The 26,876-nt window shown below is 41.0% G+C and overlaps 2 protein-coding genes across 7 annotated transcripts in view; one reads left to right on the forward strand and one right to left on the reverse strand.

The window, feature by feature from the left end:
- The first annotated feature begins 250 nt into the window (after positions 1-250).
- ddo (D-aspartate oxidase) lies at positions 251-3,441 on the forward strand. 4 transcript variants are annotated; one of them, XM_085442547.1, is made up of 5 exons: positions 251-399; positions 1,893-2,080; positions 2,197-2,305; positions 2,396-2,572; positions 2,697-3,441. In XM_085442547.1, the coding sequence occupies exons 2-5, from the start codon at positions 1,906-1,908 to the stop codon at positions 3,253-3,255; spliced, it is 1,020 nt and encodes a 339-aa protein (XP_085298673.1). In that variant the 5' UTR covers positions 251-399; positions 1,893-1,905; the 3' UTR covers positions 3,256-3,441. The 4 variants fall into 4 exon arrangements, with proteins under 4 accessions (XP_085298673.1, XP_085298672.1, XP_085298670.1 ...); XM_085442546.1 differs by having other exon boundaries at positions 311-366; XM_085442544.1 differs by having other exon boundaries at positions 312-366; positions 1,899-2,080.
- The window catches only part of sash1b (SAM and SH3 domain containing 1b), a 59,972-nt gene continuing 36,489 nt past the window's right edge, over positions 3,394-26,876 (reverse strand). For 2 of the 3 annotated variants that reach the window (XM_085442540.1, XM_085442539.1), the window contains exons 3-19: positions 16,955-17,083; positions 16,408-16,458; positions 16,019-16,068; positions 13,647-13,687; positions 13,286-13,372; positions 13,064-13,176; positions 12,606-12,704; positions 11,460-11,592; positions 10,709-11,100; positions 10,049-10,123; positions 9,604-9,747; positions 9,367-9,499; positions 8,962-9,131; positions 8,668-8,874; positions 7,937-8,087; positions 6,200-6,331; positions 3,394-4,974 (exon numbers count right to left, since the gene is read on the reverse strand). In XM_085442540.1, the coding sequence (XP_085298666.1) occupies positions 4,286-4,974; positions 6,200-6,331; positions 7,937-8,087; positions 8,668-8,874; positions 8,962-9,131; positions 9,367-9,499; positions 9,604-9,747; positions 10,049-10,123; positions 10,709-11,100; positions 11,460-11,592; positions 12,606-12,704; positions 13,064-13,176; positions 13,286-13,372; positions 13,647-13,687; positions 16,019-16,068; positions 16,408-16,458; positions 16,955-17,083 (2,796 nt within the window). In that variant the 3' untranslated portion in view covers positions 3,394-4,285. Of the gene's footprint in view, positions 4,975-6,199; positions 6,332-7,936; positions 8,088-8,667; positions 8,875-8,961; positions 9,132-9,366; positions 9,500-9,603; positions 9,748-10,048; positions 10,124-10,708; positions 11,101-11,459; positions 11,593-12,605; positions 12,705-13,063; positions 13,177-13,285; positions 13,373-13,646; positions 13,688-16,018; positions 16,069-16,407; positions 16,459-16,954; positions 17,084-20,948; positions 21,046-26,876 lie in introns of those variants that run through there. The other variant, XM_085442541.1, reaches the window with a different exon arrangement.

The raw sequence follows: 26,876 nt of genomic DNA on the forward strand, positions 1-26,876 counted from the left end.
ATTCACAGGGCTTTTACTTTGAAATCCAAAATAAGATGGCCTTGATAGTGACAGGGCACAATTAGGGTACAAGGCTGTGTCATATAGATGTAACATTAGAGTTTGTAAAAAAAAAAAAAAAAAGCCTAAATTATATGTTATTATGTTCTTAACATATCTGTTAATTCACTCGAAGTTGGCTTTTATTTTGAAATCCGGTTTCCACATCCATTCCCGTAATACTTTGAATACACAGGGAACGTAAAACAAACTGGAGGCTGGCTTGACTGCAAGTCTCGAATTGGAGGCTGGCTTGACACAAGTACCTGTTGTCGGTCTCTGGGGACATTTTCTGTGCGGGGGAAGAAGGAGACAGTTTTATTTTAGGTGGGTGGATACATTTGGATTGTCGAGCTTTCGGTGTGTATAAGGCTTATTTATCTGTATAGACATTTTCGATTCCTTACAACGCACTGCCACATGCTTTATTTCATTAGTTGTTAGTTTGCACTCTGGAGAGCCATTCAAAGTTGCGCATTCATATTTAATATCCACACACTTTGACAGAACTGTGCTGCTATATTTGTTGCGATTTCTGCTCTTCTCGGGTAGGTCTAGGGATTTTTTTTAATGTCAATGGGACTTTGTTTTTAAAGTGAGCCATACAACATGTATTTAGTTTAGATTATACTTCCATATTAAGCGAACTTTCTTCTAATAAAAAATAAATTTCAAAAGAAAGTTTTTATTTTGAAATGCATAACGAAAATAGAATATATTTTCCAACATCATATCAGCTATATTTCACTAATGGCTAAGGTATTCGTACCTTTCCAACAACAGTTGGGAGTGGATTTTTGTATGGTTGCTGTTACAACCGGCTACAACTTACAGCTAGATATATAACTGAATTATTGTGTGATGATTCATTTAATAAATATACTTCCACAATCTGTAAGACAGTTTCAGCTGCAGCAATAACTAGAATACACATTTATGCATTGTGAAAAAGGAATTAATGAGGAGAGCCTGTTAACTGAAGTTTGGCTGGTGGACCCCCTTTTCATTCCACCATCAATTCATCAATTCCCTCCAAACCTTTCTGGGGAGAACAACCCCCTCTTTAGCCATTTCTGTGGCTTTATCCTCAGCTTCCTGTTCCACCCTGACCTGCTGGGTCTGTGCAGAGGGCAAGTCTGCAAGTAGTTCTTTAAATGGTGAATTTGGAACTTTTCAGACCCCAGAAAAGCACACACATACACATGTATCTCTTATGTGACAATGCAGTAATTAAAACATTGTGTAATTATATATATTGTTCACTATTTGGCTGTTCATCTTCAAGAGCTTTAGTCATAGAAATGTATCATAATTAGTATCAGTAATACTAATCACTAATCCTTAATACACTCTAAGAAATGTCAGGGTGTTTGAGAGCCTGTGAGAAAGAGAGCTCTGTTTTGTAAGAGCTGCTTTTTATTTATTTGTAAAAGGCAGGATTGAGGCACCGTGAGTTTTTGAGGTCTCCTAAGGCAACATTAACAACAAAGTCTTTGAAACAAACACTAAATAATGAAATTAAGAAAATGATTTTGCAACTTCTTGTGAAGTTGTTCAGGCTCGCTAGAAGTGAAAGTCTCAGGTTCAGCAGAGGACATTGCTGCACATACAGGGTGCTTTGTTCTTGTATATAACCCTAAAAGGACAATCAGAACTGTTATATTTTAAACAGCTACAGCAAATGCAAGACTTGGACATTTGGTACACCAGTAGCCTTTGTTTTATGGATAACTGCATGTACACTGCTCTTACAATGACTGTTTCGTAATGGACAATTTGTCGTTGAGTAACTTTTAAAAGGGAGTCATAACAAAGGCTATTTGGCATTTAGTAAAATTCTCTTGTCGTTTGAGGTGCAGAGCTGCCATGATGAAAAGCGTCAGGGTTGTGGTTGTTGGAGCTGGCGTGATTGGATTCTCCACCGCTGTGTGCATTGTTGAAGCTCTACCTTTCTGCTCTGTTACTTTGATGGCTGACAAATTCAGCCCAGACACAACAAGTGACGGAGCTGCTGGGATTTTGTTTGCTGCACAATTTCCAGGTAAGAAAACAGGATCTGTCTCAGAGATTTACACTACAGCTGCACCACATTATGCAATGTATATAAAAATAAAAACGCAGTGCACATTTGCTTTACATGATGCCTTTCTCCATCAGATATTCCCTTGCAAAGACAAAAACACTGGTTCAAGGACAGCTTTGATCACCTGTTGGCCATTGCTCAGTCTCAATGTGCACCAGAAGCTGGAGTAATGCTGAGCTCTGGGTAGCAATTACTTGTATACGATGCTGTAAAAGTTGAGTACTTAGCCCGATCCATTGTCGAACAACTGATTTCTCTACTAATTTCTTGCAGCTGGCAAATTTTTAAAGAGGTTCCAGCAGTTAAAAAACCATTCTGGTCAGAGTTTGTGATCGGCTTTCGACTCATGACTGATGTTGAACGGAAACGCTTCCCAGATCACAAGTTTGGTCAGGCTTTCACCACCTTAAAATGCGAATGCTCCACCTACCTGCCATGGCTCGAGAAGAGGTTCATCCCCTACATTAAACTTCTTTTATCACGTCATACTATTATATCCACAAGCTTTTAATTACAAATGAACTCTACTTAATTTAAAGTTCGTCATGTTAACATCATAAATTCTTCTCTAAAGGTTCAGAAAAGCTGGAGGTCAAGTGGAACAGAGGAAAGTCAACAATCTTCAAGAATTGAGTAACAACTTTGATATCATTGTCAACTGCTCCGGTCTCGGCTCCAAAGTATTGGTGGGAGACACACAAGTGTACCCTGTCAGAGGCCAGGTCCTCAAAGTGGAGGCCCCCTGGGTGCAGCACTTCATTAGAGATGGAGATGGGACGACGTACATCTACCCCGGCATACGCAGTGTCACTATAGGTGGGACGAGGCAAGAAGGAGACTGGCGGCTGCAGGTGGACGACAGAGACACTAAGGGCATCCTGGAGCGCTGCAGTAGGTTGGAGCCGTCACTCAACAAAGCCAAAATTCTTAACGAGTGGGTCGGCCTGAGGCCCAGCAGGAAGAACCCAAGGGTGGAGAGGGAAGTGGTGGAGCTGCAGGGCCGGCCGGTGCCTGTGGTCCACAACTATGGCCACGGGGGTTGGGGAGTTACCCTCGCCTGGGGTACTGCTCTGGACACACTGGGGCTGGTCAAACAGTCCCTTCATGAAATGGCCCCACAGCCTAAACTGTGAACACATTCTACATCCCACTTCTACTCAGGGCTACTAACACAACCTTTTTATAAAATGACAAAGCTAAGCACAGACAGAACACTTAGTAGATTTAGAGTAGATTTTACATTTAAAAAAAAAAGACTATAAGAAACATGATTTATGGAAATATAATTATTTAATAATTTAATTTAACACTGGTGGAGTTTTAATTTAACTAATCGTTAATAAGTTTTCAGGATATTACATCATTATCATCATTACATCTTTCTGTAACAGTACTGTAAAAACATCAGATTTAAGAAAAAAAAGCATTTACTGCTGTTATTTTTATGCTTATAATACATAAGAACATTTTCTGTATCACTATTTCAGTGGAGATAATGTTTTTGCATTGTCTGGAAACATTCATTTTGTTATCATAAAAGCTGATTGCCTGTTAATAATTTTAGGTTCCTTTCACAGCAGATGTTTTGATTGGGGTGTTCCTAATATAATATAAACATTGTGTCAATAAACCCTGAAAAAGAAACTGCTTATTGCTTTTCTAGTTTGCGCCCGTACTTTGCCATCTGGGGCCAAATTGTCTGTATAGGCCAGCTGTGATTATTATATTCTATATTTATATACACACATACACACAACAAGAACAAAACACTCAGTTCATATTAACAGTTTGAAAACGTTCCATTACAGTGAACCCAGAAGGAGTAAATTATTCATGAATGCTTTGTGTTGAAAAATGACAACTCTGAGCGAGCGCTACTGCTCGTGTAACTGTTGGACTCTGCACAGCTCCACTGCAGAGACGAACCAGATTCAGCTGAATGGAGATCACTGAAACTGTGACCGAGGGGGTCAGTAGCTACATGAATGTGGTTTAACAGCGTAAGCACAGACCTTCACGTTTCCACTTTAGATGTCAAGTTTACACTGTTATATTTTCTTTGAAAACCTGTGGTTAGATTTTCAGAATTTCCATTTAGCTGAAAACCAGAAATCAACAGCTGTAAAGACACCTTTCTGTACTGCACTTACTGTACAGACCTTGTTAGAAACCGGCTCCACCGCCAGATTTACTTCTAAGTTCTTTTCGTTTCAGCCGACAAGCTTCAGAAGTGGCTGAAACTGAAGCACCCTTCCTTTCTCCTAGAAAGATGTGCTCTCTGTCGGGCATTACTGTCGGTAAGGGCTCTCGCTCTGGGTTTAATAAGGAAGGTGCAGCTACATGGTCGCTGGACCTTTTGGGTGGAGCTGTGGGTGGCGGCTCTGGGTGTGCCTGCTGTGTTGCTGTGCTGGTACATGCAGCAGTGTATGATGTCCTACATAAAGCGTGGGAGGATGGACGCACGACTGTCAGTGGGTTTTTTGTGCTCTTTATGTACAGATTTAAGTCTTTAGGGCGGAGGAGGAGTCTTCTCTTCTGATCTTTGTGGAGAATCGTCAGGGAGAAGCAGCGGCGTAGCGGAGTCTGTGCTGCGTTTCTTCTTAGCTCCATGCAGCTGTGGCTCCTAGCAAACGATCTGCTCTGAATACGACCTTTTATTGAGCTCAAACCGCGCTTTGGGAGGTTAGGATGGACATGGGGGAAGCATCTGGGTTTACTGTGGGATGAAGACTTGCTGGACTGGATGGAGGCGAGGGGCAGGGGGAGGACAGGGTACTCTGGGGATGGGAGGTGGCTGGACTCAAAGCCAGATGAAGATCTGCTGATGGTCGAGCGTGTCTTTTTGCCCCTTCCTGAAATAAACAAGTGGAGTGTGCGCAGATCATACAGCTGCCAGGCAGTTGTGACATGTATCTGGGTTAAACACAACAGCAGCAGAGCAGGGAGTCTTGGAAAGTGTCTACTTTGAAATGACACCAAAGAGAAAAAAGTCAAAACAAGCAGCTAAATGTGCACTAAAATGAACGATGGGTAAAAGAAAAGCAGCAAGCAGTCAGTTGTGGTAAAGCATGGAGCGATTTATTCCTCACACTCAACCACGACAGAAGCACACTTCAGAAAATGCTGAGACTTCAGGGCCCAAACATGCCACACTTCAATGAGAAGTTGGTTAAACATTTTAAAGTAGCCCTAAGCCCTCTGCATTTTTGTGCATTTACAATGATACAAAATGCCTTATTTTAAACACTTACACTGTTAAGTAAATATTTTAATTCTGCTGCAATATGCAGTCTTCAGGCACGTGATAAAATATTGTGCAACATTAGGTTTTACTGGACTAAAAAAAAAAAATAATAAAATACACACACAAACATCAGAATCTTAAAGGAAATACACTTTAAGGTGAGGCTGATCTGACATCTTAGTCCAATCACGTAACATTCAGAAAGCATAGCTCTTTGCATTTCGACAGTTTGTAGACTTAAGTCTAAAGAGAAAACCACTGTAAGCATGATACAGCTGTGAATAAAGCGAGCACTTACTGCAAAAATGTACTGTTTTTAATGTAAGTAGACCTAAAGCTTGTTTAAACACTCATCACACAACAGCCACCACTTTCAGCAAATGCAAAAACCACCACACAAGTCAACACTGCGGATCTATTTGTAGATCTGCAAGCTGCTCTGCACGCAGCTTCTTCCAAGGCCTGAAAAATGTCACTGCTCAGCTCAACATCAAGTAAATTTGCTAGTCCCTTGTTACCTGTCCTCTGTATTATGTTGAGAAGGCAAGTGATGCCAACTTTCAGAAGCACTGAACAGACACGTGACCGCAAAACAGTTTGATTCAGTGATGCAGAAACAGAAAAAAGCATGACGATGCTTGAGGGAAGAAAAAAACAAACAAACATGAAGCGCTAGAAGTAAATGCGACGACAGCTGAGTCTTTCCAGAAGAGCATGGAAACGGAATCTGGTGGATTGGAATGCTTGAGCTGGAGAGTCTTTCTAGACAGGGATGAGGCAGAGGAGGGCTGAAGAAGCGTACAGTGTTCACAGGCGGGTCAGGCTGTCATTACCGTTCTCCAGGTTCTCATTACTCTCGTAGCAGCCAGAGTCTCGCGGGGAGTCTCCCAAGAGGCCACGCCTGTCCGGCAGCAGCTTCTCCTGTGAGCTTTCAGACTGACCGCTTCGCTCTGGGTCGCTGCTTCCTGCAATGCACAACGCCGCCACCAGGGGCATGACAGTCAAAAGAAAGTCGTGCAAAACTGTGACTTCCTAGTAGGGCTGGGTATCGTCACTGATTTCTAGAATCGATTCAATTCCGATTCACAAGGTCCCGAATCGATTCGATCCACGATTCGATTTAATTCGATTTAATTCGATTCGATTCGATTTAAATCTGGGAAATTTTGACAGTCAGAAATATTATAATTCAGATCAGTACATTTACATATTTTTGTATCAATAAAAAGGAAGCTGACACACGCAAGACTTTATCACAGGTGTGAGCGTCACAGCAGCTGAAGATAAAACACAGAAAAACATGAAGGTGATTTTCCTGGCCTGGGATTTTATAAAATATTCTGCAGTACATCAAAAACGAAAGAAAACCATTAATCAACATATGAACATTACCTCTGAAGTTACAGCGGTTTTATTAGAGACACAGCGTTTTGCATTTTGAATAATTTTAAAAAGTTTAAATTTGTTCAGTATTGAACAGCAGAAATGAGGTTTTCTTTTCGGAAGAATGTAAAAGGGAAAAAAACAGCGGCTGACAGCGCTGTAAACAACAGTAGACTTGTGCGTAACAAGCAAGCGAATAATGAAGAAAGCGAAACTGTTCTTGAAGTACAGAGAGAGAGAGAGAGAGAGAGAGCGGTGCATCGCGGTGGAAGCAAAACAGTAAAAGTCAGAGTGAATACATGACGATGTTTATGTGAAGCGTTTGGATCTTCTTTTGCTGCTGGTTCGGTCAATATTGTTTGGAGAGAGATCAAACTAACAGCTTTAGAATCGGCTCATAAAGGGCGTGAACACAAAGCGTGGACCCGCCGACACATCAGAATCAGCGAGCTGTCGGCTTTCAGCCCCGACCGTGAGAAAGGCGACATCTAACTGATTCTGATCCGCAGGTCGCGCTGTGTGTTTAAGTCTATGTGCAGAATCCGTGTACCTGCTCTCATTTACTGTCTTAACTGTTTGGTGGTTCTTGAAATTTTGTGAGATGTCACCAGAGATTCTGGCATTTCGGGCAAAATAAATTTATATTAAAAAAATCGATTCAGGATTTTAATGAATCGATTTTACGTTATCCAAGCCAGAATCGATTTTAATCGATGAATCGATTATAAAAACCCACCCCTACTTCCAAGTCTAAACATGCATTCTTTCCGATGGCCAGCAGGGGGCAACTACTCAGACTTTGTTAGAAGAAAAAATGCCCCTCAGTCTCTTTACTTTGTGACCTCAAACAATTTCCCGATGTTATGATCCCAGTTGCTAGTTTCAAGCCATACATGAATTAAATGGTAAAATTTTGCAAATTACTGTGGCTATTTGAGTTAAAGAGGATTATGCAGGATTTGTTCATTTATTCTTCAAAATTTAACTATTAAACCATGAGATGCAGCAACAACAGAAAAAATGTCTACAGAAGCTGAAACCAAACTCGGACTGTGTGTCTACTGCAGACAGTATTTAGATACCGATCTGTACATCTAAACCCTCAAATATTCTAATTTGAAATGTGGCCCTTGGATTGAGGACGTTTCTATGATAGAGCGAGACTTTCTATTGTTTGTCTGACCCACCATCGTATTCTTGCAGCAGCTCCACAGCGGTGAGCAACACGGCTCTGTGTTGCGAGTCTGTGATGTTGAGTTCGTCCAGGTCCTCCTCCTCTAGCAACTTAAATGTGTCTAGATCCTCGTAACCGTTAAAAAGAAAGGTGGGCAGGTGCTCCTGTAGAAAGGCGATAATAAAAGGTGCACAAACAGATCCATTAAAATATGTAAGAGGGATGCCATTTGAGCATGCACATCTTGCAAAACAAATATGAAGTTAGCTTAATTTTAAAATTTCCCAACACAGATGAAAATGAAAAATAATCTATTTAAGCTACAGGTAAAAGTTGTAAGTTTGACATTTTAGAAAATACTCCTATTGGCCTGCTGTGAGTAAGGTGAAGCTTAAGACTGAGAGGAGAGGGAAGCATCATACAAAATAAAGGCAAATCTCACTAACATGTTAAAACTCTTAATATATAACTATCACTTATATACTTACATATAACTAGTTGCTTTTGCACTTTATTTCCCCATTGATTTAACAAACAGTATGTAACACCTTACTAGTGAGGAGGTGGGGGAATAATATTAGTCTGTCCAGATTTGAAGGTGGTTGCTGTTATCAACTCTCAAAAAGAAAGCAAGTAAGTGTACTTCCCCTGAATGTCAAACTGTTCCTTTAAATAGAGCTAAAGCCAATCACATGCAAGTATTTTAGTCACTGCTTTTAATCACAAATGTACGCCTTTCTTTACTTTGAGGTTGATGCGATCAAGCAGTTCCTCCACAGAGGTGGGTTTGGGTTGCCGGGCCTTTCTCCTCCTGCGTGTTTTCTTGGGCTTCACCTCCTCTTCGTTCAGAACATCCACATAAATGAACTTGAAGGTTCCGACTTTACCGTTGAGCATCCCCATCCACGTACCCATCGGAGGCTTACTAATGATTTCGATGATGTCTCCGCTCTGCGAATCGAGATAAGCTGAGCTTGAGTTTTTTTGTTTTTCAGTACGAGCTCATATCTAAGTAGTGAGCAATATAACATAGCCTACCTTCAGCTTTAGGGAGTCGGTGTCATAGGGACTTGGAGTGAAATCTGTGTGAACCAGAGCACGTCCACAGAAGGGTCCACGGTAAGGCAGCTCGTCTTCCTCTCCGTCCTCAGACTTCACACTCTCTCTGTTGCTGTTGGAGGAGTCGGTGGTGCCCACCGTCTGACCACCTGCACGAATCAGAAAAGAAGATGTCACATCAAGACCACAAGTTATCATGGGTCTGTTAGTATCTGAAAAATATTATAAATGTTCTTCTTTACTTCAGGAGTTAGTTTTTTTTTTAACCACAGATGAATACAGCGAGATCAGAATGTTTAGACTACTTCAAAAGCGATAAACATCAAACATCAAGTTTAAACAAATACTGAGAGTTATTAAAATATACACGACACACAGACATACTCATGGAACTCTGTCCGCTGAGAGAACTCCTCAGGCTTTCCACGGACCCTCCTGGCTTCAGTTTGGGCTTCTCCAAAGAGTCAGAGTCTATCTGAGGCGAGTGAGGGCAGCTGGAAGAGCGATCTGGACTTGACTGGAAGATATAAGGACAAAAAAAACCATTTATTACACTTGCTTAAAAATCCTCACACCCATACTTTACAATGATAACACACATAAATGCTTCTAAAAACATACCTGCTCAGAGAGAGAACTATGGTATCGCTTGGAAATGTGTTTGCGCATCGTCTCTCTCACAGACTTGACTTTTTTACCCAGAGAGATACGAGGTGTTGGTGGGAATTTAACACCATCTCTCAAATCCCCGTCTCCAGTTTTGATCTAATTTACAAACACAGAGAAGTAAAAAGGATGGAAATAAGTAAATCAGATTAAACTTATAATTCATATTTATTTAGATAGCTTTAGGATTCCTTGCACAGCTTATATATTTTAATAAATCTTGTGTACTTCACATTTACTTTCATATCTGTGTCACAAATTTTTATGGCTCTCTATTTAATTTCATCGTTTTTGATCCATTCTTGTTGCACACAGAGGGCTACACAATACTGCATATATTCTCTACATATTACAGACAATAAAGTTGACTTTGATTCAGGTCACATTTAGTGCCACATACAGTGTTATCGTTCTCAGGGCTGACTGCAGTCACTGAGCGGTTGGTCAGGTCGAATCCTCCAAAGCTAGAAGCTCTCTGTGAAAACACAAGAGAAAGCAAGAAATGAGATTTTAGAGCACGGTCTGTCTTCTGCTGCAGGTGCAATTGTTCCCACCATTTATGCTTTTAAGCCACAAGAATAACAACATAAGGCTGACATAGAGAAATGAATAAATAAAAAGACAGTGTTATGGAAAATGTACACGTCTAGTGGTTTGTTAGTTCCTGAGGTTGCTTATTATTCATTCTTAAATAGACTTCAACTATGTTTACGTTTAACCAGGATCAGTGATGGTGTATGGTACCACTGATAGGCACCAGTCTTGTTTAGTTAAGCATTAATCCCGAGTTTCTGTACAAATACAAGACAACAAGAAGATAAGAATAAATGAGGCTATTATGTACAAACTGTGACATGTTTAGGAATTTAGAACTTTATGTGAGTGTGCCAGACTCTCTTTCAAACTAAAAGGCCAGTTTAAATGGGCAGTTTGTTGTTGCCTCATTGAGACGCTTAAATAATGGTACCAATGGTGCAAACTCATTAACAATGGAGGTGAAAGGATTCGTTACTAAACAATCTAGACTGCAGTCTTTATTTAAATGCGCCTGTGTACTCACCCCGTGGTGACTGAGTGGGTTGAGGACCGGGTGACGCAGCGCGCCATCGGTCACCGAGCGTGCAATTTTGGGTTCCTCACTGCAGCCCTCTGTTTCAGAAAAAGAAGAGCCTTCGCCTGGCTCCCGCACCTCCCCTGCTATGTTGGTCTCCTGGTGAATAGGGCTACCACTAGACTTGCTCAAGGTCTGGAAGGTCTTTTGGCTACTGCAGGTGTCCACACTGCTGGATGACGGCGAGGTGGTCAGGCTGTCCGGGTCTCGGTTATAGGAGAGTTGCTCCTGCAGGGTTGAAGCCAGGGAGTCCACTGGACAGACTAAAGGTTTCCTCTGCAAACCTGAATATAGAGAGATGCTGGCATCTCCACAGGGAAGGCCATCTGCATTCAGGCTCTCTGGTGGGTAAAAAGAGAACAGAAGAGAGTTTATTAACAAATCTAATAAAATCAGCAACTGCATTTATTAATTATTTGATAATAGCTGCAATTTGTGAGCCATTCATGGTCAATACTAAAGAAATAAGATTGTTACAGCATCTACTGCTTCAGATAGCTTTTCCAATCTGCCAATAAAACTGTATTTGATACTTTTATCTTTGGAAACTTGCCAGATTGTGGTTTTTGAGCATCATTTAAAGCAGGGGAAAAGTAAAAACATGCTATAAATATGCCACATAAATGCCACATTCAGCACCGCGGTGTGCCACACTGCTTCCTCTACCACATTAGATACTATCTGAGAGTAGTTTTAGTACCCTCTGCTCCAGGCCTCTTAGACTCATCAATCCTGATCAGCTTCTTCTTCGTTTTCCGGGTTGAGTTGACCAGCTTGTGGAGCCTCCTGAATGTGACAGATTCCTCTTGTTCGTTGTCTGACAGGTCGCAGGGCTGATGGAAAAGAATATTAAGAACTGTATTAATAGACAACATCTGTAACAACACTTTGGCTCTGAGGCCTAATATTCTCAGTAGGTCAGGAGATATTATGCAACACTTTTGCTTTTTGTATACTACAGTGTGCAAGCCTAAAACTGTGAGCTATCTTAATTACTCTCATTTCTAGTAACTCATCAGCGTACTTGCTGTGGATGCTTTGCAACTATCTGTTGTAGAAGCTTGTAGCTTAATATAAATATATGTGGTAGGAAACCACAGTGATGACACTGGGGCCCCGTGCAGAGAGCTAACACATACACAGTGGGTCACAGCAGACTAAAAAAAGCCTTCTATGTACAGAAAATTAAATAGCTATCTGCTTGGAAATCACCTTAACCATTATCTGAAAATGTCAGTGGTGCATTTGCAGTCTTGGGTCATGCATGCTGAGCACTATCTGCTGACCAAAACATCAGCGGCATGCATCTCTCAGAACAGACATCGTGAGACCAAATGAAAGCTGATTAGCAGCTTGAAATATACAATAGAAGTTCAGAGTTAGAAGGAAGGATTTTTATTTTACAAAGGTCACATAAATACAAAAAAAAGAGAAGAGTGAGATTGATACATATAGTAAAGAGAAACAGTCAGGCCATACAGACTAATGTGAAAAATGTGCCCTGAACCTGAGCCCCCTAATCACCCCACCCACGCATAATAGAGCTGCAGCCTGCATAACAGAGCCCTGTGCTGAATCCACCCGCTCACCACAGCACAATAGGGGGTTAGGGCTTTGACAGCAATGAATAGAAGCTCGTCCAATGCCCTGCAGTTGGGAAAGGACCCTGAGCTGCAGGGCTTTAGAGGGGCCCTGGTTCATCATCGGGACAGAGCGAAAAAGAAAACGGCACTGTCAACGCCTCAGCAGCGTTGGCACGGGTAAATCGGAGGTCCTCATGCACAACACACTGTCTGAAGTAGCGATTCAGCATTAAAAAGCAAATAAGATGCCCTTAGAGACTTACGTTACAGCTGAACGACTCATTTGGGGTACTGGAGGGATCAGTGGACTCTGTGAGATCAGCCTTGTATGTCTGTCTGTTTTGTATTTCAAACTCCTTCAGCTGCAAAAAAAGAATGAGCCTGTTAGTTAATGATGTAGATTTAGAGTCTATTATGAGGAGCCAATCAGTCAAAGAGGAAGTAATCCTGGAAAATGTAGTATGTAGTATTTTATGATGAATTATAAAAATTACATGATATTCACTGTGCAGATTAAACCCTAGTTTGACCATATATCTGCATAAGATTAAATCGTGCCAGGACTTTTTTTTGTGATGCATGGATACAAAGTTTCCGACAATATGATAAGACTTTCTTGTAGTTTATCCATAAAAATGTGTGTTTTTCCCCCACAAGGTCAAAGTAACACAGCAGCTGGATAATCTAAGGTTGAGTTTCTCTGGGATGCAGAACATCCTACCCGTGCCAGGGCTTCCTCTATGGAGATCATGTTTTCCTTCACCATCATCATCAGCTGAATTCGCTCCTCATCACTCATCGTAACTTCACTGGCCACAAACCCAACATCATCACCTGCAAAAATTAGCAATGACACCTTACATTAAGGAACACGACGAAATTTAAGAAAAATTCTTAATGTCAAAAAAACCAAAAGCATTTTTTTCATGTTTATTTGAGGTACCTTTTGAGATCTGACGAACGACACCCTTCTGGGACTTCTTGAAACTTTGCCAAAAAGACTTGCTCTTTCGTTTTCCATCCCATTTTCCTATTACATATAAACCAATTTTAGCACAGGAGAAATTAAAAACACAACAACAAAACAGATTCAAAGTATAATCACCCCAAATTGATAAACAGGTAAACAATAAAGTAGTATGGTAAGGGAAAGAATTCCTTCCATTTCTCCAGAAGAAATAAATGAACAAATCTTAGTGGTGATTAGGAAAGATTAAGTGTGTAAATGAACATGTGAAAACTCATATTTATTTAATATAGAATAAAAAATGAAAACAAAATACACCAGTCAAGTTTGGACTTACCTCCTGATCCATCGTCCGAGCTGGATTTGTGAACAGGAAACCTAAAAATTAACAAAAAATATTCAGTTAATCAGAAAAGCTCGAATAAAAAACAAACAAACATCAAACTAAAGAACACGACACTACCTGCTGTCCAAAGTTATTTTCTTCATCTTTTTTACTGCTATCCCACCATTTCCCCTAACAACTCAACTTCAGATTTAAAAAAAAATTAAATTAAAATAAACTAAAATAAAAAAAAACAAACAAAAAAAACACACTGTGCCTCAAGAAACTAGCATCACATTAGAGGCAAATCAAACAGACTGGCTCGCTCTTGGCCGATGAACACCGATCAGTGCTCTGCGTCCATCTCTGGAACAATGGAGCACTGTTCTTGTCCGTTTGGGGTTTTGCAGCAGCGGCGGCACCAACGTGGCCTCTGCATTCCCTGCACACGTTCACTCTCTCTTTCTGCCTCTCTCTTCATCTCTCTGGACTGTTTGTTTGTGTCCGTCTTTCTCACAGCCTCTCTCTGTTCACGCTTGTTTGTGGTCATTCACTTTGAAGCCAGATCAAGTTTATGCTTTTAAATCGGAAGTCATGGGTTTATTCCTGATTATAGAGTTGCTTAGTAATATTTTAAATGCTGCTTTGTTTGTTTTGTTATTGATTTGTATTAGTTGTGTGTCAGCCTGGTTTAAGGTTACTGTATCCAGAGTACGCAGGTACTGTGCAAAAGTCTTATGCTTCTCAACTTTCTTTATATTTTGCTAGGAAAATTGGAAAATGGGTGCAGCAACTGAACGATGTGCAAACAGAGTTTATTTAGGCCTGTGTCAGGCTGGCAACCTGTGCAGTATGAACCCCGCTTCTCGCCCTATAGTAGCTGGGGTCGTCTCCAGCCCTCTGCAACCCTGAACTGGATTAGCAGAAGCGAATGGATGTATGTACAATTCCACTCAGCTTTAAAGCTGATATTTGGTATGACCACCTTTATTCTTCAAAAGCCTGAACTCTCTCAGGTGAGCTTTCTTGTAATCTCTTTAACTAGTCTTCAGAAATAGTTCTCAGTGGTTCTTAAAGGACATTGACAGCTCTTCTCTGGATGTTGGCTGGCCTTTCAAGATGATCCCACACTGCTTGTTGAGTAGTTGAGGTCCTGATATGTGTTCCATTGTGTGTTTTTCTATCCAGGTATGCTTTTACAATATTGGCAGTGCGCTTGTGATCATTATTAGTCTAAAAAAAAAAAAAAAAAAGAAACTTCTTCTCAAAGTTGAAGGAATCATGAACAAAGGTCTTCAACATCACTGGCTGAAATGCAGATTAAAAAGGTGACAGTCTCTCTACTGTGTCTCACTTCATAACACCACTTGCCACTGATTATGTGTTCAGTCCTTGTGTAATTTGGCACCGCTCAAAGCTCATATTCCATTCCTTAATAATGGCTTCTTGACAGCCACCCTACTGAGACCATTTCTAATGAGACTTCAGTAAGTTCTGTAAAAACACCTTCAAAAATTACAGGAAAGTCTGTCTTGTTGAAAGCAAAACATAAAGAAATAATTGGTGGCTCAATACTTTTGCACATTACATATTGAAGATAAGCTCCAACTATTTTGTGCAGATGTTATTAAATGCTCCCATTTACCACAGGAAATAGCATAAAGACTCCTCATGCACTGTGAGAAAGAAAGCATTATGAGAGGACCGTGCCTTGATTGTGAACTTGAAAAAGATATCATTGAAATCATTTTTAAAAAGTGTAAAAGAAACATGCTTGTTTCCAAAAAGGAGCCCTAATTTTGCTGATAGTCGCATTCATGAAATTCCTATGGAGTGATCCCACTAGGGGGCAGAGTAGGATTCCTGCTAATCCCGTTCTAACAGGAATTACACAGTTCCATCCCCGTCCAGGTTCTGAATAAAACAGGCCTCTTTGCAATGATAATTAAATCCTGAAAAACGAGAACAGCTATTACTCAACTTTCAGGAAACTTTTACATCTGCACAAACAAATCTAATAAAATCAATATGTCGCTTTCTCATTACTCGTCATATAAATTATTCGATCTTATTCAGCTTTCCAATGACAAAACGTGACTAATCTTCAAAATGTTTCCAAAGAAACAATGAAAGGAAGGAAGGACGTTTAGAGGTTACACAGAAATACTTCATAAATGTGACACCAGGAAACAGAGGAAATGCACGTGTCCACGGGGTGGTGGAGATCACACAGGAAGAGTCATAGCAGTGCAGCTTCCAGAAGTCATGGACTTTAAATTTAAATCATCTTTTCCTCGATACTTCCTCACAATACTTCCCAAAGTCAGGGAAGCTGTGCTATACTCATGTATAGGGTTATTTTTATATGTATATATTCTTTATACCTTCTTTCGGTCTCCGGAGTCGACATGGTGCTGCTGAGTCCTAGAGATTCCTAAGGAGATGAAAAACACATGTTAAATATACATATATACAGGGAATGGCAAATCTTTTTCTACTCAGCTGGATCAAAGTCCAGACATTCACCAAACCTAAAAACTTCCATATATAACTTGTCATACGTCATCATGTTTTAGGATCTACTTCCAAGAACAGTGTCAAGGCCAGTTCTTTTCCCGGCAGTCACTCGGATGTTACTTTGTGGCCTAGTACACTGACTCGGGATAAATCATGACTAGCCAATTCCTCTGCCTCTTATCAGCCTGTCTGCTGACACACGGAAAAGGAAGTTGCCTTCTCCCGGGGTCTGACACGCTCAGAGCTGGACACTCACCTGGATCTGTGAGCGCAGCTGCACTGATGTGGCCACTGAGTCAATCGTTCCCTGAAACACACATACACGGGAAGTGGAGGAGTAAATCATAGTGTCATCATAACAGAAGAACAGACAAAATTTTCATTTGACTGAATCACCCAAAAGGTGACTCAGTCAAAAGGTTAACCTAAGGTAAAAAACCAAAAGTCAGAATCAGAAACTAAAAACAAGTTGCAGTGAAGACCCAACCTCAGGGACAGCTCTGCATGTGAGAAAATATGCTTACTCACTTTCATGCAAGATGAGAAAATCAGTAAGGGATCTATTTATTGTAGAGCCGCTAACTTACATAAGCAAAAATACAATGTGGTAACGTGACTTTTAAAAAGTGCAGGTAGGCGGATTTTGTCCCCTTCTGCTTGCATGAGGCCTGAAAACAGCTGGGCTAAGTTCAGAGTGAATAAACAGCTGACTAATGGATACGAATGCACTAATATACATTTCTCAATAGTTCCACACTAAACCTTAAACCCTGATCTTAACGGACAAGAAAAAGACAATTTACCATCTCTGCATCTTGCACTACTTTGCGTTTCCGTAGCTCCTCCATCCTTTCGCATACGTCACTGAGGGAGGTGCCGTAATACTGAGAGTACTCCTGAGCCAGGTCATCTAGGTTCCCCACCGTGCCATCCTGCAAGAGAGGGATTCACACTGGCACTCAGATACGAGCACAGATCAGGAGAGGAAAGCGACACCCGGTGAGGGTTGACCAAGATACTGAACAGCAGGCAACCACTGTAAACATGAAGCCATTGTTTGAAAGTTTAGCACTGACACCAGTAACATAGACAGCCAGGAACCACTGAGATAAAGCACCAGGGCATAAGATAACGCATCAAAGACACTCGGCTGCAATACCAACTCTGTTTGCACCAGCTTATCATCTTCCTGCCCGGTGACCCCATCCCACCTCCTCAGCCCTCCTTAAACCTGACCTCAAGGCCAGAAGAGGCAGCGTGTGACGCAACTGCAACACTCACTCTGCTCTCACAGTCATCGGGACTTGACTTAAGAGGCCACGGTTCAGTCTTCTGTAAATCAGGAGAAGCAGAATCACTCAGTGGGATCGTGAGTCTTTGCCCTGACACACAGCTCGTTCTCCTGCATGTAACCCCCTTTTTGGTTTCCTTCAATTGTAAAAGCTGGATGCTGTGTGCCTCTTGTTGTGTGGGAAGATAATAAATCACAGAATCTGTGCTGAGCTTTGTGCTTCAGTGACCCTTGGGATCAGGAATTAACACATTGTGGGAATTTTCTTTTCATGGAAATGATTCTAGATCTAAACAGGAAGTTTTAAATCAGAAGAATTTAAAGTAACTCTCAAAAAATACTGTTAATGTTTGTTATCATGACCAACCCATATAAGCTTTCTGCTCACAAAACAACCTTCCCTCTTTTACAGAAAAAATTCATATAACACCTGTGATAGAGGATCACTAAACCAAAAAAAAACAACAAAACAAAACAAAAAAACTAAATTGTGATGGTTTTTGTTTGCCTTTAACATTTGGAGACACGCTAAAAACACTACAACATTATCATATCACCCTTTAAGCTTGTTGGAGTCACATAGGTCTAGCAGACACGGGGCAACATTAGCATTCATTTGAAATGGTGTTTCTTCCCACCTGGGGAGTGTAAATCCTCATGCATTCTGCTTTAAGCTCAGTTTCTGTCTTTTATTTGGGTGGAGACTCGTTACTAGTCTCCACCATGTTCCCAGCTTGTTGCCAACTCTGTCTGCGAGGTGCTAAGCAGGAAGCGTCCAGTAACTTTATAGAAGTTTCTCAATGAAGACAGCTGCCTGCCTGTGATGTCTAGGAAGTGATGGTGTGAGAGTGGTGAAAGTAAACAATAAGATTCTCTGTAGTCTCACGGGAAAACTGCAGAGTGAGGTGATATTTCTTTGTGGACTTGCCTGTAACCGTGCCTACAGTTCTTTCTAACAAGTTAATTCATGTCTCACAGGTCCCCAGACGGTGTATTTTCAACTCAGGATACTTCACAGGTTGGTGAGGGAGCACATTCAATTAGGGGAATCTATCAGACGACCTGGACGACACAATATATATTACAGACACATTACACATGCATTGCAACCCTGAACTTGTCTAGGCATCACCCCATCAGCCAGTTTTGACATTAAATGTCTGAACTTGCCAGTAACATTTAGTACAAAGCATGTGAAAGGTCTGATTTGACCCATGTGAAATTATTGCAGGAGTTGTTGTTTTTTGAGAAAGAAACTGCAGATGATGTTGCAGCATGATTCTCCAGATTCTTATTGAGCTCATGCATGAAAATGGCTCCGAAATTTCTCTCTCACTGAATATTTATTTGTAATTATAGCTAAAATAGTTTTTATGTTATTTAAATGGTGATTCTCTAAAACAATGGCATGGTTATAGAAACCAGGGTTAAAGCAGTGTGTTTGTGTAGGTAAGAAGAAGAGGAGCGAGAAAACTTAAAGAAATCGGATCACCTTTTTTCAAGTGCCTAAGGAAAAAGAGTTGTAAGGGACAACAGGTTTTACTTTCAGTCAATGAGCTGTAAATGTTGATGCATTTACTGCTCGCTGACAAAAATAAAAATAATCTATTGCAGCTTCAGTTCCTGAAATACTAGTAATAAAGCAAGTCTGTTGTGTCTGCTCTTTGAGCCAATAACATGATTTGCATTTCTTTTCTCATGACTTGGACATTTTATAGTTAGAAGAAAACACTGGCAAATAAATAACAATGGGAGACTTTGGCTCCACATTTGGAATTAAAGAGGGTGGGTCTGTGATACCCAGGGAACTGTTTACCAGCAGGGGGTTGGGGTTGTGGTCGTTTGTGCTTATCAGGTTTTGACATTGCAACCAGCTGCAATCCTGAAAGGCTCATTCCGAGACACAGTTTGTGGTCTATATGGGGGGTGGGGTGACTAAGTAACTAAGGGATGGAGAAAAAAATATATACGTGTGAACAAATACAAGGAAAGCGAGGTGGACAAAATCTAATTAAATTTAGTGAGTAAAGTAAGTGAGTCTACTAATTTCTCCCCATGTAATTAACAACTGTGCATGAAAATGTCAGAAATCAACAGCGATGGTAAACCTGCAAAAACAGAAGATGTAGGAAGACAGCTGGTCATGACGTCTAGTCATGATTTAAGTCAAACTGTGTTCGTAATAGCCGTCCAGAATGTTCATAAGCTGTTTCACGCATGTTTATTATCTTGCTTCACTCATGCCATATCCTGAAGGCATGCAAATGGGCCTGCAGAAAACAGCCCTCTGCAGTGAAAAGTAATACTGTGGGCCCACTTGTCTTGTGTCATGATGGACTCTGACTGCCTCAACTGTCCAGAAGAGAGGCCCATTCATTTGGTAAATGACATGCCCCCGAGTCCAAGAAGGCTTGAAAATCTGGCTGCTTTTCATATAGAGGAGGAACAAGGCTTAGGCCGACTGAGAAGCTCTGCACTGTGCCTGGCTGCAGTCGCTCTTCTGCCTCCGACTGCCACTGGTTCACATAAACAGCCCATTGTAAAGCAGCCACATGACACTGCGGCGCCCTAAGTGCTTATTACACATGGTGGATGTCTAGTGTATACTTCCCTGTTATAGACAAATCTAAACACAACTTAAGTATACAGTCAGAAAAGTGAGCTGAACGTTAAATCGAATAAACAATCTCGCACATTCTTCCTCGGAGATGACTGACAAAAATACTGCAGCGTGCTTGAAATTCAACTGTTTCCAAATTAGCAGAGTCTGCGCCAAAACTGTAGCATGAGACATCGACCACAGAGGCTGGAAAAGGAGAGCGTGGTGTCACGTTTCTCGAGCAATAAGCATCTCATGGGCAGACAAAAGATCCACATGCCCCCAGGACCAAGAGTGTCTAATGAGTGTTTTTACAGTTCCTCTGGCTTGCCTTAACCACACCTGGGTCACAAAGTATCAGCAAATGGTTTTTTTTTTAAATCCTGCTCTGAGACAGAAATGTAGGTCACGTTATGTCAGAGGTCAATATGTCGAGTATGAGAAGGTCGACATAGTTCTAAAGATCATAAGATCTTCTTTTAGGTGAATTAGTGAAATCTGAGTTAAGTTCTGTGCTCTGATCACCAGATCTACAATGTGAAAAAGTCCATGTCTGCATCTATTTTAACAACCTTTTATTTACTAAAGCCTTGTGTTTGATTTGAACAGCTTAATTCAAACCAAATGACACTGTATGGTTACAGTTCAGCAGGGGACCTAATAAAGATCACTACATGCCTTCAACACATTACACTGAGTGATGTTTCAAAGGATCATGTGAGGACAAGCACCGACTTGGTTAATAACTTACTAACAAAAGCATTTGAAAGCACAGAAAGATTCAAAAGCAAAAACCAAGAGCAGAAAAAAGGCAACACGAATTCAGAGATCCTCTTGTTAATCTACAGAAAACTACCACCTCCGACCATAGCGCCGCATTCCGGGACATACATAAAAATACACTCACCGCAAACAGACATCTGTGTGCCAACAGCAGCCATCCAGTAGTTGCTCTTTAGTTCCACCACAGTTCTGTAAGTGAATGGCTCCCTTTGAATACTTAACTCAGTTTAAAGAGTGGAGGACAATACATCCTGAAGTAAAGGGGAGGGCAGTCCAGCGTGCATAAATTAGAGGGGGAGAGGGGGAGGGCAGGTTGGGGGGAGTTACAACCACATTTGACGCTGCTGCTGCTGCTGGGTGGGGCACTGTACTCTCTCCAGCTGCAGCCCACAGGGACTGGCTGACTCACATGTTCAAATAAACCACCACCTCTCAGTGTATGAAAGTGTGGCTGCATGTTTATGTCTGCAGTGGAGTTGGGAGAGTGATACATCAGGGGAATTTTTTTCAAGTGTGGTTGCTGGTCATGAATGTCTCCCTCTGCTGATATGGAGGCTCTTCAGATCACACCTTAGCAGATGTGCACCCCAGGGGGCACTTCTGCTGTAGGCATGGGATGAATGGAAAGATTAGTAAACCAACTAAATGAGTGCATCTATAAATGATTAAAATAAATCGGTAAGTGTCAAAAGAGATTAGTAGTAATTGGTATAGCTGGTTAAAAGGACAGCACAAGTTTATCTATACTACTAATAGATTTAACAGCAGTACAAAAACAGCTATTACTGACATTCATTTAGCTGAATGTATTTGCTACGATTGAATAGAAAAATTAATCCAAACATTCACAGCTGGACTGGATGAAAAGTTATTTTGAAAAATTACAAGTGTTGAAGAAGAGCCCAGCAGTCTTTTTCCTCTTTAATGATCACCTTACAGAAAAGGGAATAACATGAACCATAATGAAAAGGTACAAAGAAACAATCCACATGACAGATCAATAATCCGGATGGTCCTCAGATGTCAGCCAGCATACAGTTTTTGCCCTAATTCACCAGCAGGTGGCAGCAAATAGCAGCTCTGTCTCCCCAACTATTAGTTACTGGGCCGCCACATAAAAGGGCGGTGAAGGTAATGACAGTGGGACGAAGAGCCAAGTAAACTGGACATACTAGTTTGAAGTGCCATAAAAGATAAAAATAAAAAAAATAGAAGCAGTAATGTTTCCTCTGTGCTCACTGCTGTAGTTTATCTCCATAAAAAAAGACATGTTTACATTGAGCATTAAGTATAGGCATCAAGGCGGTGACCTCATTTGCTTGCAGTATTAGTCAGTCAGATTAACCCAGACTCTCTTTGTCTAATTGTGACCCTACACGCAGGATGTGTATTATTCATCCTGCGTGACTGACCAGTGACTCCAGAGCAGCAAGTACCAGCAGCAGCAGGAGGTACCAATACCAGAGTCAGATCAGTGGCAGGAGGCTGCAGATTATGCCGAGCTGCAGATGGATGGTGGAGATGTTCGAGGGCTACGTTGAGCGTGCGGTGCCAAAGGGCCGAGGCCACTGATGCCAGAAAGGGCAGTTTTCCGCCTGGCTACACAGCGGCGGGCTGCTTGTCACCTCGGAGCACAGGAGAAGCCAGAGATTGACGCCATCTCCTTTTCTATCACCGTCAAGTCTCCTGACTGTGTGCGCGCCAGCTCTGTGTGCCCGAGCGCTCCTCTGAGCTTTGATCCCCGAGGAGATCGCTCCGTGCGAGAGACACATTCATCTGCGTATCTTTCAAAGGCAAATCATGTCATCGCACCTATCATTGTTCATCAGCTGCATATAAAAATTTAATACAGAATATAATATTAGTTAGCTGAGACGGTGCACCTAAAATGTGACCATAGCAGTAGAAATGATGAGTTTATGCAGTCCTGTTTGTACAGGAAAGGTCTTAATCAGACCACACAGGAGATTAAATATTAAAACTGGAATCATAAGGATTTCAAATGCTCTCCTCCTTGAATTGTAGGTGAATCACTGATTGCATTTAAATGTACACTTCTGTACAGTTATTGTGTTAGTAAACACGTTTAACATTATATTTACAGCGCATATATCTTTCCTATCAGTCTGTATTGTATTCACATAATGCTACATACATAAAATATATCCTGAGGATGTTACTTTATTCTGCTCCAATGGTTCAACTGCTACGGCTGCTTTTATCTATACAGTCTGTACATTTTGTGTTGTTGACAAGCTAAAAGATGCCTAAATTTACATTATCTATACTTAAATAAAAGACATTTTTAAAGCTTCAAGATGACAGCAGCAATATTTATTATAACCTAAAACACTAGTGTGTATTCCAGAATACCTAAAGGCCTCGTCTAGATCGACAGCCCAAGGGTCCCCTAAAGAGAGAGAGCGGGGGGGGGGGGGGAAGAGGATCAGTGGAAGAGCTTAACTATTCAGGTCTGAGTGGTTAAGTGGATTTTGACAAGTCCCAAAGGGGAGTTTGATGAGAAGGGTCACACTATGACATACACGCTGTCAGTCACACACAGACAGAAGGAAAGGAGGATACCTGGCCTTGTTTGAACTGCATTAGCGAGGTCTCAGGCACACAGCTCTGTTCCCACTTCTCGTGCTGTCAGTCACTGAGCAACTGCTTACAGATACAAAAGGCTAGCTTCACTGCATAGGACTTTTTGGTCCTTCTGCAATAAAACAGAATTGACTGCAAGCAGGTTTTCTCACATTGCAAGAAGGTGCATGGACAGATTTTTCGAAGAGAAAAAAAAGAAAAGAAAAAAAAAAGCCGATTAAAACCACCCCTGTTGTCTTCAGGCAATGGAGACAAATATAAAGATCATGCCACAAAGGGAAAGCAGCCAGGGACCCTGATTAAAAAAAAAAAAAAAAAAAAAGGGTGCATGTGAAACGCCTAAGAAGATTAAAAGGGCAGACAGGAGGCACAGAACCAACCTTTTGTCTACAAGACTAACTCTTGCAAATCCCAATGGGATTTTAAACATTAGCTGAAATCACACAGGATAGATTTAAGTGCAGGAAACTACAGACTCCAACAACCACCCGGCTATGAACTGCAACACAATGCACATCTGGAAATATGTATCATGTATAATTATAAAAGCATCTTGTAGATTGTTCTGGATCTTGTTTTGAAGTATCTTGTGGATTGTCGCTGCTCCTTGGAGCATGTTTAATTCAAAGTTTAAATGGCGAATTATCTCCTTTAAATTTCAGTTAAATTACATGGATGGAAATCCTCTGTGTATTTAATCCCTGCTGGATGGCAGTGCGTTTGTGGTCTGAGTGGCATGTAGATTGTTCCCATTCCTTCGAGCATGTTTAATTCAAGGCTGCTGAGAACAAGAAAGAAAGAAGAAAAAACAAAACAAAAACTGTGCATACCGCTCCTTTAAAATTCAACAAAGTTCATACCAAGAAACGCCATGTGTATTCATACGTCGTAAAAGGCTCTGTGAATGGTTCTGGGTTTGTCATGAAGTAGCTGTGGATTACTCATGTTCCTTGGACCATATTTAATTCAAAAGTGCTGAAATCACTTCATCTGCCCCTCACCCCAGTGCTCGGGTAATTGCTCGCAACGTCTATGGCTGCATCGGGTAAGGGGCTCCGCTCACCCCTCACGAGAGCCCGACACCCGCTGATCCTCCTGAGACGCAACGCAGGAGTCAAGGGTAGCTGTCAATCACGAAACGTAAGATCGCGAAGCCTCAGAATGAGGTCATTCTTCATGGTGTGAAAGCAAGAAAAGTGGCCTAAAAGCAGGAGAGAGAAAAAACCCTCTGGTGGGCTTTTCCCTTTTAAACATTTCATGGGAAAAAACACGGAAAGGAGGATTACAGCACAGTGCACAGCAGTAAGTGATATGAAGAGTAGCAGCAGACTAGACCTATGGCCAGAGAACAGATTAGAGCAACCTAGGATGAGTGAGTAAGCACAGACTGGTAAAATTCTGTTATTTTAACATTTAATCTGCCAGTCAAATAAAAGAGCATAAGAAATACCAAGAATATGAGAAGGCTCAGTTTTGAAATCAATATATGCTTTGGAACAAGAGAGAAACCTAACAACTTTTTAAAAATGTACTTAATTTTTTTAAAGTACAAAAAAACCCCCCATGTATCCATGGTATAACTCAAAATTTCGGTTTATTAACTCAAAACTTCGACTTATTAACTCAAAATTTGGAGAAACATAACTCGAAATTTAGAGTTAGCTCTGCCAATCAGTAATCTACGTGAATGAGGTCACTTTCTTGTTACCCGGAAGCATATGCGCAGACTAATGCTCACTCAAAACCAGATCGCAACAAATTGGCGCTTTCGCGAGTACGTTTGCGGATAGTAACGCAATGTGATTCAGCTAATAACACAATGATTTTATCATTTTTGAAGCCACGCTGAAAATACTCAGCAATCTGTGGATTCATGACTGGATGTAATACTGGTAGCTTAGCTGTAGCATTTGTAGCTGAGGGCTTCAGCTTCCGGGTAACAAGGAAATGACGTCATTCATGTAGATTACTGATTAGCAGCACTCGAAATTTCGAGTTAATAAGTCAAAATTACGAGAAAATAACTCGAAATTTCGAGTAATGGATCCTTTTTTTTGTGGCGGAAAGGTTCTTCCATAACATTCAAAAATCCAATTAAAGCTAAAAGTTTCTGGGAGTTAACGGTTACATATTGATAAAACCGGCACAGTATGTTTCCAAGTTTTGAGTCGAACTCTACTAACAAGCAGAAGCTGATGGAAGACAACTGATGCACAAACAATCCAGACGAAGCAGTATGTCGACATAAATACACTTCTATAACAGTAACCGTTTTTGTTCATAGTGATGTTTCCAAATAGATCCTTTTTCTGAATATGCAAACTGGTTGCTGCCTGTCTACACCAATCACTCTGTACATGTCCAAACAAGAATCCGCTTCCCAAGATAAGGGACCATAGAGGTTGGGAGTGGCCATCAGCCTGCCCAAGCTCACACAGCTTAAGAGATGGGGAACATCCCAGAAAGGCCACCAGTGCAATACACAACTCCAGTATTGATACAGGTTGATATTCTTGGGTTATACAGAAAAACAAAAATAATTTGTTAGCAGTGAATTTAAAAAACTAGTTAGCAACATAATAATACCACCTCCATGCTCAGCTGCAACAGACGATCGGTAAACCATAGAGCTGAAGCAGTATGCTATAACAGCGATCCCAAACCTTTTTTGCGCCACGGACCGGTTTAATGTCAGACAATTTTTTCACGGTATCGTGGATAAATTCAACAAAATAAAATGATACAACCAAGACAAAAACTGTGGTATTTTCTAAATATAAAATTAAAAATGAATTCACTGTGTAATTGTTTAACTTTATTAGCAGCAGCTTCCTGAAACGCGCCAACAACATTGAGAGTAACATCCTCCTTTCTGCACCCTTTCTGCTCTCTGGTTGCTAAGGTAAAGCGTAAATATTTCTTTCAAAATAAGACACACGACTACAACACAGGAAAAGACCAAGAAACCCATAAATTTCACACCCGAGCCTCAACTCTCGTGACCTGGTACCAAATGACTGGTCCGTAGCCCGGGGGTTGGGGACCACTGTGCTATAACACCTATGATGGTACGATTTCCACATTAGCCCAAGGATCCGCTAAAAATATACATATAATCACCAACCACTTTATTAGGTACACGTGTTCAACTGTTTGTTAATGCAAATATTTAATATGTTGATCACTCAATTGGCTCATCAAAAGCTTGGAAAAGAGTGCAAAGATGCTGTTGGTATGGCGAGTCGTGATTTCTGCTGCAATATTAAGATAAGCTCAGAATTTAGTGCAAACAACATGAAAGCATGGAGCCACCCTGCCTTGTATCAACAGCTCCGGCTGATGACGATGGTAGTGTAATGATGTGGGGAATACATTTGTGACACACTTTGGGGTCCTTAGTACCAAATGAGCATCACTTAAAATGAGTGGAAAATGAGAATGAGCTCAC

The sequence above is a fragment of the Copadichromis virginalis genome, linkage group LG19 (assembly GCF_057382275.1).
Source record: "Copadichromis virginalis isolate Kocher_CV1m ecotype Utaka linkage group LG19, C_Virginalis_male_GT1.1, whole genome shotgun sequence".
NCBI classification, from domain to species: domain Eukaryota; kingdom Metazoa; phylum Chordata; class Actinopteri; order Cichliformes; family Cichlidae; genus Copadichromis; species Copadichromis virginalis.